Genomic DNA, 12,119 nt, shown 5'->3' with positions numbered 1-12,119 from the left:
TGGACACCAAAGGGCAATTAGGCTGCACATCTTTGGACTGAGAGAGGAAACCAGAGAACCTCGCAAAGTTTCATGCAGAAACAGGGAGAGCATACAAACTCCACACAGTCAGTCACCCAAGGGTGGAATCAAACCTGGGTCCCTGGCGCTGTGAGGTAGTAGTGCTAACCACTATGCCACCATGCCATTTTGTCTTGATTCAGTCTCTGTATGCACATGATCTTTTCAGTATTGGACCATTTTCAGAGTAACTCAAACTATTTTCACCAGACTGAAGCATGGGCTGCCTCTGTTACCTCTTAGGATGGACCATTAGGTTTGTTTAAGAAGGTAACTCAGCAACACCTGGGTCTTTTACAAAAAGTATAGCAGAAAAGACTCCCTCGTATACAGTAAACCCCCCCCCCCTTTAATGTGGGAGAGAAACATTCAGAATTTTCATGCAAATGGAAAAAATTTCAAAAACGACTGTTTGGATAAAGTTTCCTCAAAAATGTCAATTTGAACTTGAATGCTAATATGCTCATACATTCACCCACCTTTCTCATTAAAGTAGTTGATTCATGTAGCTGGCACCCCCCCATTCCAAATATATACTGGATAATGAGGAGTTAACAGGAATAAGTTCTGTTAAGTTTATTTTAAGACAATTACTATTTAACCTGGGACATTCCATTTTTTGATACAGTTTGTAGGATTTATAGAAAAGCTGACATTTAAAGGGTGTCTGTTTTAATCTTCAGGCGAGGAGATTGGAATGCTAGAGGACATGTCAGTTGCAATCATAGATTTACAGAAAGTGACATTCAAAGTTGGTGAAGCACATTTGGAGGAGAGTGCCAGTACCAATCTTTGTCCTGTTGTGACTGGAATCAGGTAAGCAGCATTTTTCAGAACAGTAACAAATAGTTGTGTAATTGTTTTATCATTTAACATTACTACATATTAATTTTGATCAATAAGCTGCAACATTAAACAATATGATCCAGTATCAAAGTACACTTTATCGAATTTTCTAATTAAAGTTAAGACTAGTCAAAGATCATTGAATTGAGACATTCCGTACATGACATATTGTGGACTTGGCTAGAATGATGGGTACATATGGAACCAGATTGTTATTGCCCATGTGAGGAGGTGAAATTATTTAATGTTGTATGCTTTTTGATTAACCTGGTTGAAAAGTCTGCTGCTGGGGTAAGGAAACTTGATTTTAAAGTGTTAAGTGTTGAAGCTAGATCATGCATCTCAGTTTTTTTATTCAAAACCAGCAAGTGCCAAAAACACCTAATCTTTCATCTAATATTTTCCAAGCCTGCACCAACGATGATAAAATGAAATTTCCTTCTTCACGCGATTTGAGTGGGAATGAAATGTTGCAAGGAATATTTTTAATAAAATTTGTTTGACCCTTCTTAATCAAGGATTTGTAATTCGCATAACATTTTGAATAGGTGGACTACCAATATTGACCTTTCTGAAGAAACACTTGTACAGAAGACAAGAAGTTGTTGCAGGAATCTCGTCAGCAAGACAGGGAGAAAAAGGTTTAGACCTGCCACCATTTCTGAACAATAGATTGTTCTTGGTGATGTAGTTTCACATTAACAGATTTTGCATTTAAAGTCATATTGGATATTTTGAGGCAAAAGAGGGCTATCTTTTTTTCTTAAAAATCTGATCGAGAAAAGATCCAACATATAGTATTTGATTGCTCACAAAACTTAAAACTGTCAGAAAAACTCTTGATGCTGCAAAAGAGAATGATGCCAAACCTGATGGTCTGTCCAGGTTCTTACCATTCTTTAGACTTTGTAGCAGTTTATGCAACTGAGTGGCTTGCAAGGCCATTGCAGAAGACAGTCAAGTGTCAACCATGTTATTGTGGTCTGGAGTCATGTGTAGGTAAACCAGGTAAGAGTGGCAGTTTATCTGTTGGAGCTTAGAATAGTAAGAGATGATTTGACAGAAACATATGAGATCTTAACAGGTCTTAACAGGATGTGCATGGAAAAGATATTTCCTCTTGCAGCAGAATCTACAAATAGAAGTCACTGTTCCAAAATAAGTGGTTACCCATTTAAGATAGAGATAAGGAGAATATTTTTCTTACAACAATCATGAATCTTTGGAGCTCTCTTCCTCAAAAGGTTGCAGAAGCAGAGTATTTGAATATTTTAAAGGCACAGATAGATAGATTCAAAGTTTGTGAGAAGATTTGTAGCTCAGGTGCTTGTTGTTATGGTTCTGTTCACTGAGTTGGGAATTTGTGTTGCAGACGTTTCGTCCCCTGTCTAGGTGACATCCTCAGTGCTTGGGAGCCTCCTGTGAAGCGCTTCTGTGTTGCTTCCTCCGGCATTTATAGTTCTGGCTAGGGTTTTGTCGAAAGAGGTGAACAGTGCCATTACATCGAATGAGACCATAGTTTCTTCCTTGTCTGTGTATATTTCTGATGATGTCCAAGAATTCCTGTGTTGACTGTATAGAGTGTCTGGATCCGCTGATCAGGTGCTTCAGTTTCTGTTGTAGTTCTTTAGCCAGTTTGTGTGATGGTGTCCCTGGTAGCGATATGATCGGTCTGAGTGGGATGTCTGGTTTGTGCACTTTAAGTAGTCCATAGAATCTGGGGGTGGTGTTGCTTTCAGGTTTCATTCTCTGTAGGTCAAACCTGGTTATCTGTTTTTTTGCAGGTTCCTCAGTGTGTTGTTTATCCTATTGGTGAGCTGTGGGGTGGGGTCAAACTCCCTCTTTTGGTGGGTGTTGGTATCTGCAAGTAGTTGTTGCGCTTTCTGGATGTACTCTGCTTTGTCCAAGATGACCGTCATTCTGCCTTTGTCTGCTGGTAGTATGATTATGTTCTTATCATTTCTTAGTGTTTTTAGTGCTTCCCTCTCCTTGGTGTTGAGGTTGTGTGTTTGTCTTTTCCTTGTTAGCAGGGGTACAATACTTTGTCTCACTGTTTGTTGTGTCTCTTCTGTCAGTCCATTGTTTCTGAGTGTGCATTCTAGTGCTGCTAGGAAGTCTGCTGTCTTGGCGTTCCTGTGGTTATAGTTGAGTCCCTCGGCCAGTATTGTTCATTCTGTATCTGTGAGCTGTCTGTGGGAGAGGTTTTTAACCCAGGTGTGTGTTGTGGTGTCATCTCTGTTGTGTGTTAGTTTGGCCATTTTTTCTTTTAGTGCCGTTTTCTTTTGCAGTGTGTGGTCCTGTTCAGTCCTATGGTGATGGCCTGTTCTATGGTCTGGGTCCATTCCTGATTGGTGGTTTTTGAAATTAACAATTTTTGGAGCGCAATTTCTTGTCTGTATTTGTGTAGTCTGTTGTGTGCGTCTGTAATCATTGCCTGGATCATCCTGAATCCGTTCTGTATGGCTGTGTCTCTGGCTTATGGATTATTGACTGGTGGTCTGTATTAGTGTAAAAAATCCCATGCAAGGACTGCACAAAACACTACATAGGACAAATAGGAAGACAGCTAACGATCCGTATGCATGAACACCAACTAGCCACGAAACTGCACGGCCAGCTATCCTTAGCAGCCACATACACAGATGACAAGCAAAATGAGTTTGACTGGGACAACATTACTATTATAGGACAAGCCAGGGAATCCCTAGAGGCATGGCACTCATCCACAGATTCTATCAACCAACACATCGACCTGGACCCAATATACCGGCCACTGCAGCGGACAGTTGGAATGGACAACCGGAAGCAGCAGAGACAAACCACTTTAAATGCCGGAGGACATATCACAGAAACGTTTCACAGGAGTCTGCCAAGCAGGAAGGATGTCACCTAGACAGGGGACGACACGTCTGCAACACAAATTCCCAGCTCGGCGAACAGAGCCACAACAGATAGATAGATTCTTAAGAAGCAAATGGTTGAAGGTTATAGAGGGTAAGCAAGAGTTTTTCTTTAATTCATTCATTTGAGTTACCAGATCAGTCATGATCTTGTTGAAAAGCAGAATAAGCCCAGTGGACCAAGTGGCCTACTCCTCTTAATTGGTATGTTTGTTTGTATGGGCAGTATGTTGTTAGGGCCCATAATCTTTGCAGTAATCAGCTACCTCTTGAAAACATGTGGAATAAATTGAATTGACTGAAGACTTATGAATTGACTAAAATGGTGCAAATGCTTCAGCTGTTCCTTTTGCACTGACTTGTTGGGGCTTGTTGTGATTGGGGATGGGTTTGTGAAACTTCTCATTTTAGTGATGAAAATTGGAGTCTTCCACCCAGACCACATTCTATGCTCTACCTACCAACCTTACTGCTCCAAATGCTGTTCACAATGTTGGAACATGGATTCATCAGCTGAGAGTGAGTGGGAGATGGGAATCAGCAAAAGGATTTTTGCCCATGAATGACCACGTGCCATGAGACATCAATTTTGAGGGCTCCCACAATAACTCCTTTCTGATTATATGCACTCAGTGGTCATTCTGTTGGATGTTCAGAATAAGCCCAGAAATAGTGATGAAGAAATTGAGCATTAGTTGTACAACAAGATAAAAATGACTATGTCAGGCTGTTTCCTGACTAGTCTGTGGGACATCACGTTGAATTTTGACACATATCACCAGATGTTTCCAGAGCTTTACATGGTTAACCAGGCCGAGTGCATTTTTATAATTTAAGTTGATGCTGGTTGTTTCAAGTATATAACTTTTCAGGAGCAATTTGAGAAACTAAGTGGCTTGCTCAACCATTTCAGAGGGCAGTAAGAGTCAGACATATGCTGTGTGTCTGGACAGCAGACTTTATTCCCTGATGAACTTAGGTGAATCAAAGAGATTTTTGTAACAATCCATTAACTTGATTAGATTAGATTCCCTATTGTATGGAAACAGGCCCTTTGGCCTAACAAGTCCACACCAACCCCCCGAAGAGTAACCCACCCAGGCCCATTCCCCTGCCCTGTATTTACCTCTGACTTATGCACCTAAACACTATGGGCAATTTAGCATGGCCAATTCACCTAACCTGCACATCTTTGGACTGTGGGAGGAAACCAGAGCACCCAGAGGAAACCCATGTAGACATGGGGAGAATGTGCAATCTCCACACAGACAGTCGCCCAAGGCTGGAATCAAACCTGGGTCCCTGGCGCTGTGAGGCAGCAGGGCTAACCACTGAGCGATCGTTAATATGGCTATTTTTCATTTAACATTTTCTTCAAAACTGATTAATTATTTGAGCTTCATTCTTGAAGGTGTCATGGTGGGATTGAATTCATATCACTGGAGCATTATAGCAAACCATTGGATCATTAAAAGCATTATTGCAAACCATTGGATCACGAGCTCGGTGACATAATTTTTATGGCACCAGTCCATGCTACCGTTATCTACAGTCATATCACAATACACTACGTAAAAAAGTTCTTTCACACTTCACCCAAATAATATTTCAAGATGACAACACCAATTCTTTGTCAACAACAAAAATAGTTTAATTTACTTCCAAGAATGCACCATATTGCCATGTGGTCTTGATATCGTTGTTAAGTTAAAAACAAGTTCCTAACAATCTCATACTTCCACATTTGGAGTACCAATATACATCACCACAGACCGGCAATTTTGTGGGGTTTGTACATATTTGTCGTTATATGATGAATTCCAGCTTTTTACTGCCCTGTCACCCAAAGTGCAGAGCAGAAATTGGATGTTTGCACAAAGAGATTAAATGTTCATTCATGGTGAAACGTGCCAGTCTTAGCAACAGCAAGTGCCTGGAATAAATTGTCTTTTATATTCTGTCTGAACAATGTGTGGCCTTGAGACAGAGAAAGTTTGAAAGTTAGAAATATAAGGTATGTTATTATTTATGAATATTTTATCATATTAGGAATGGTAAATTTATTTCTGCTTAATTGTTACTCAAAGGCCATGGTTCGCATCTTAAAACTAATTGCTTAAGTGTTGTTTATGAAGCTGTTATATTTGGGGTTTTAGACAACACTGTGCTTACATTTATTTTATTATTGTGCTGCTATACACCTCAGTAAAGCATATTAAATATATTACTTTGAGAGAAGTTAGGTTGATTCTAATCATATTTGGGAACAATGTGTGATGCTGGCAGGGTGGTGAATGTTTAGGATAGGGCAAGTTGGCTTATTTACTATGGGTCATTTTATTATATCTTTGCTTACTTTCAAGTCAACCAAGACTCCAGCTAAAGGTAATTGGGGTCTGAATTGAAATGTAAATGTTGTTGCCCAGTGACAGTTTTAATGCTGGAACTTGGGAACGAATACTTCAATACATGCCTATCAGAGAAACTTTATTGGCACTCATAGTGACTGGAAGAGACCAGAGTATGTGAAATTTCTTTAATCCTTGGAAGGATTTCTTTCAAGCCTGAACAAGAGAGATCTTCAGGGCCCAACAAAGAATTCTGAGCCAGCCGATTCTTTGTGTTTTCTTTTCCTAATGAAACAATATTGGTTCTGCAAATCTTTTCTCTACCTAGCCCATCCTCAGTATTCCTTTATCCTTGGGACCACTTGAATTCCAGCTCCCATGCTCCAGCACTTACAGCATTCCGAACTGTTGCAGTTGAAGGCAAGTTGAGGCCTGGTCCTTAACTTACTCTCTCTATGTTTAGGTGCACTGCCTATTTAGGCTCCACATGTACTAATCCCACATAGAATTACAATCTGCTCCATCGGTAGCATGTCTGAACATCTAGATTGAATACCATTTTAAATGTCTGCAGTGTCTTCACTTCTCTCCTCTTTTTTTTGCAGAGATTTTTACACAGTGGAGGTTCAGCTTCCCAGTAGATTGTTTGAAGTTTTGCCGCAAGAGATTAAAGATGGAAAGCTGCTGCGTGTGCACCCAGTATTTTTTAACATTGGAATAAATGAACAACAAACTCTGGCAGAGAGGTACACATGTATCATTTTATTTATAAAATGTGCCCTACATTGTGCACAGAGTTGTTTTTGAGTAACTTAATTCAATCAAAGTTATGTTTGCTATATAGTGGAAAGTTGGAGTAAGAATTCTTGAATTGTTGGGCATTTGCCAGTTTTGTATAAATCTGCACTAAGGGGCAAGTTATACAGTTCTCTCATCTCTACATTACCTTTGGTATATTAAAGACCTGAACCAATTATCCACTCAACTGATTTCTTCCTCCCCATTAAAGCCTCATCTTCTGCCTTGAGACCCTCCAACCACATGGGATCAATGTCGATTTCACCAGTTTCCTGATCTCCCCTCCCCCCATCTTATCCAAGATCCAAACCTCCAACTCAGCACCGTTCTCTTAAACTGTCCATCCTTCTTCTCACCTTTCCACTCCACTCTCCACACGAATCTAGCGCCGTCACCCCCTACTTTTGTCTACCTATCACATTCCCAGCTACCTTCCCCCTCCCATTTATCTCTCAGCCCTCTTGGGCCCCACCCGCCCACATTTCTGTTGGAGAGCTTATGCTCGAAACGTCAACTCTCCTGTTCCTCACATGCTGCCTGACCACGTTTAAAATTATGGATCTCTTTTAATCCGGATTCTTTGTTTTAAAGCTCTTGTGCTAGCTGTCACCCTCTATTTAAAAACTAAACAGACAAATTGAAATATGGCCGTGGATACTTGGTGACAATAAGCCCTGACTCATCTGTGAAGTCCGTACGTTTAATTAGCCTGACAACCTTCATTTTGGCTCACACATAAAGATTGCCCATTTGCATGACATAACAGAAAACTGCTGGTATCTGTAGTTGAAGTTGCCTTGAACTCAGAACTATGTCCATCATGAATCATACTGAATTTCTTTAGGAAATTCAAGAGAAAATTAGAAGATAACTTTTTCAGCACTTATTTCTGATGGGTTGACAGTAAATAACTGAAACACACAGACCATCACAGGTCATTCATACAGTCAGAGAGTCAGCAGAAGCCATTAAGCCCGTCATCGATGCCAACTGCCTGTTGAGCAAACCCAGCAGTCCAATTCTCCTGTCCTATCCCGTGGCCCTGTCAATTTATTTTGCTTTAGGGCCTAAACAATTTCCTTTTAACTTTTTCATAATCTCTGCTTTTTTGATAACTTATTCATATGATGTGATGCTGCTGGCAAAGCCAATGTTTGTGGCCCACACATAATTGGCCTGAGAAGATGGTGGTGAGCTGCCATCTTCAACTGGTGTAGTCTTTGGAATATAGGGACACCCACAGTGCTGTTAGGCAAGGAGTTCCAGAATTTTAACCCAATAACAGTGAAGAGATAGTGATATAATTCCAAGTAAAGGAATTACTTGGAGGGGAGGGGAACTTGTAAATGGTTGTGTACACAGATTTGCTGCCCTTGTCCTTCAAGGTGGTAAAGGTTGCAAGTTTGGAAGGTGCTGCCAGAGGAACCATAGTAAGTTACTGTAGTGCATCTTGTAGATGTTTCACACTGCTGTTGCAGTGTGTCAGTGGTATGGGAACTGATTGTTAAAGGTGATGGATGGGTTGCCTATGAAGTGGGCTGCTTTGTCTTGGATGGTGCCAAGCTTCATGAGTGTGATTGGGCTGCAGTTATCAGGGCAAGTAGTGGTATTCCATCACACTCCTTAAATTTTACTTCGTAGATTGTGGGCAAGCTTTGCAAATCAGGAGCAGAGTTAGTTACTGCAGGATTCCTATCACTCTGATTAATTCTTGTTACCACTATATTTATGTGGCTAGTCCTGTTCAGTTTCTGGCGAATGGCAAAACCCAGGCTGTTGAGAGTAGGGCTTTCATTGATCATAATATCATGAAATATCAAGTTAAAAATCACACAACAGCAGGTTATAGCCCAACACCTGTTGGACTATAACCTGGTGTTGTATGATTTTTAACTTTGTACATCCTAGTCCAACACCGGCATCTCCAAATCATGAAATATCAAGGTCAATAGTTAGATTATCTCTTGTTGGAGATGGTCACTACCTGGCGCTTGTGCAGTGTAGTGATACTGGTCACTTATCAACACAAGTCTTGATATTCACAGGTCTGATTACATTAGGACATGGAACTGCTTCAGTATTTGAGGAGTTGAAAATGGTGCTGAGCATTACACAATCATCAGCAAATATTCCCACTTCTGACCTTATTGATAGAGGGAAGGTCCTTGAAGAAGCAACTAGAGAAGGTTCATTCTGGTTTTGCCAGGGCTCCTTGATTTCATACTTAGTTGAATATTGCTTTGATGTCAAATGGCCTTATAAAGATGGCATGGAAACAAGAGATGTCAGTCTCTTAATATCTGTTAAATGACGAGTTGTTCTCTGAACAGCATGTGCTGAAATCTCGAGGATTGAGAGACATCACATGAACATGATAAGGGATCTTTTTAAACTTCATTCATCAGATGTGGGCATAACTGGCTAGGCCAGAAGGCATTTAAGAGTTAACCATATTGCTGTGGGTCTGGAGTCACGTGTAAGCCAGACCAGGTAAGGATGGCAGTTTCCTTTTCTAAGGGGCATTAATGAACCAGATGTGTTTTTGCTGTCAATCAACAATCAATTCATAGCCATCATTGGACTCCTAATTCCAGATTTTTATAGAACTCAAATTCCGCCATCTTGCTATGGTGGGATTTAAACCTGGGTCCCCTCAAAATTAGCTGGGTCTCTAGATTAACAGTTCAGCAATAATGCCACTAGGCCATCCCTCCTCTAATTAAAGTGGTGGGCTTGGTAAGATATGGCAAGAAACTGCATTAGACTTCAAGGTATAAAACCCTCCAGAAAAACTCAACCAATTTCGATTTAGCTAACAAAACCCTATGAGTTTTTCCCAAAAAAGGGAATAAATAACCCCTGTGGGCCAATAGACTGAAAACAAAGGGTAAAATGTGATGTCTGCAGAATTTCCTGTCGATAAAGATGAATTGCTGTGGATTCATGGAGTATGACCAATTCCTATTCTCGCCAACTTCTATTCAAATCTTGAGAATTGGTCATACTCCACCATTTCAGATCTTAACCAGGTGGTCCGAAATATTTGTATTTAGAATCTTTTTCAGGTATTTAAGAACTTCTGCCAGGTGAGAGAGGGAGGTAACTTGCAACTTCTGGCTGTTTCCTTTCTCTGACTGCTGGGTCTGCAGAACAGAAATCTAAGACCAGAGAGGGGAGCTAGAGAACCAATAGTATAGTGGCTCCAAGTCTGGTCAACTGGATGTTTTGCAATAACTAAGACAATAAATCCTCCTGCTTACCTCCTTAAAAGCTTTGGTTTGGTGGTTCCCTGAAGCCACTTGATTCAGAGCAAAAAGTAGGTGGCTTACCTCAGTTATTGAACTGTTGACTTCAGTTTCCAAGAAATCACAAGGTAAGAGTGCTCTCAATGCAGAAAATGTTCACAGCACTTGGTAAACTATTTGGGGAAGCCTAAGGTATTACAAAGATTGTGCAAGTATTTTTCCATATTATAAAGTAAAAGATACTTGATAATTTTAACCTGGAAGCCCTATGTGATGTCATTGTATGAGCACAACAGTTTATGGTTGATATGTCCATTAAAAGTGTGCGCAATGGGAAATGTTTTTAGTGTTCCTTCAATATTGTACACTATAATTTCCAGATTTTACATGATTATAATTATGTAAAATTCCACTGATAGCATGTCCAACAATTATCCTTCAAAAAAATAGATGATCTGTTTTCTCATTATTGCTGTTTGTGGGAACCTTATGCACAAACTAATTCCACCACTTTACGGCACTATAGTTGTGTCTTTCAATGTATTTTATTACCCCTGAAATATTTTTGGATGCACTAAAGTTATGAAAGCTACTTTATAAACTCAAGTTTGAAATGTTCTTTAGGCTTACGTTAAATATTATGGTAAATTGAAATAGACTGATCAGAATATGTCTTTATCCTTAGGTTTGGAGATATTTCTCTGCAGGAAATTATCAATCAAGAGAATTTTAAATTACTCAGTAAATATTATAAAACATTTCAAGAGAATCTAACATCAAATTGTAAGTATTCACTTGTTTCAATGTTGTTAATTATTCAATAAATAACTAAATATCACTAATGCTTCAGGCACATCAGTTTTAAAAGTGCCTAAATATGATTTTCCCTGATCTTGTGAAAAATAGTTAATTAGTACTAGCACAATCTGTCACATGACTGTTACAGAGGTCTAGTTAAATGTAAAAGAAACTGAGAATTTAAAATTCCTGGTTACAATGTACTCAAGAGAAATGGGGAATGTAAAAGTAAAGGAGGTAGTGATAATATTTAATAATAATGATAATATGATAGTTCTAGAGAAGGACAATTTGCCAGATTCAGACTGAATCTATTTTAGTTGAAGTAAAGGAACAGAAAATGTTGTGTGATATTGCTGAATGTTTACGCAAGTCCCAAATTTTAGGAGAGAGAGAGAAAAACAAATTTGTTGATAAATTTCAGAGAAATGTGAAAGCTATAGAATGGAATTTCACTCGCTGGTAACGAGCTACGAAGTACAAATAGACTATCACCTTTCCTCCTGTGGGAAACTGAGGTGAAGATAGCAGAAGCTCTTACCATAAACTTTTAATCCTCCTTTGATTTTAGAGTGGTGCCATAAGACAGGAAGTTGTAGGTGCCCCAAGAATGATTCAAAGGTGGTGCTGTGGCAGAAAGCAGATAAAGCTAGCAACTATATGCTAATCAGTCTAATGTCAGTGGTGGGAACTACTAGAGATGATGGCCACGATGGGTTATTCTGGTGTACAGGAGAAGATGATTGGCAGGACTATAATAATAGGGGATTCGATTATAATAGGAACAGACACACGTGTGCCACTGCAAAAGAGAGTCCAGAATGCTGTGTTAGCTGTCTGATATTACGGTCAAGGATTTCTCAGAGTGGCTGCAGTGTGTTTTGAAGGGGTAAGGTGACCAGCCACTCATCGTAGCTTTTATCAGTACTAACCTAGGTTTAAAAGAAAGAATGAGATCTTACAAGCAGAATATAGGGAGTCAGGACATAAATTATAAAGTAGACCTCAAAGGTTTTAATCTCATGATTGGTTCATGTGCCACGTGTTAGTGAGCATAGAAATAACAAGATATACCAGAAGAATATATGGCTACAGAAATAGTGTGGGAGGGAGAGATTCAGATT

At 39.6% G+C, this 12,119-nt stretch overlaps 1 protein-coding gene across 6 annotated transcripts in view; it reads left to right on the top strand.

Moving 5' to 3' along the window:
- The window catches only part of inpp4b (inositol polyphosphate-4-phosphatase type II B), a 940,291-nt gene that overhangs the window by 855,480 nt on the left and 72,692 nt on the right, over positions 1–12,119 (top strand). For all 6 annotated transcript variants that reach the window (XM_072584130.1, XM_072584129.1, XM_072584133.1 and 3 more), the window contains 3 exons: positions 744–876; positions 6,760–6,900; positions 10,883–10,980. In XM_072584130.1, the coding sequence (XP_072440231.1) occupies positions 744–876; positions 6,760–6,900; positions 10,883–10,980 (372 nt within the window). The remainder of the gene's footprint in view (positions 1–743; positions 877–6,759; positions 6,901–10,882; positions 10,981–12,119) is intronic.

This window comes from Chiloscyllium punctatum, chromosome 14 (genome assembly GCF_047496795.1).
Source record: "Chiloscyllium punctatum isolate Juve2018m chromosome 14, sChiPun1.3, whole genome shotgun sequence".
Lineage (NCBI taxonomy): Eukaryota > Metazoa > Chordata > Chondrichthyes > Orectolobiformes > Hemiscylliidae > Chiloscyllium > Chiloscyllium punctatum.
Note: the sequence above shows the minus strand (reverse complement) of the source record. Positions and strands in the feature narration are given on the sequence as shown.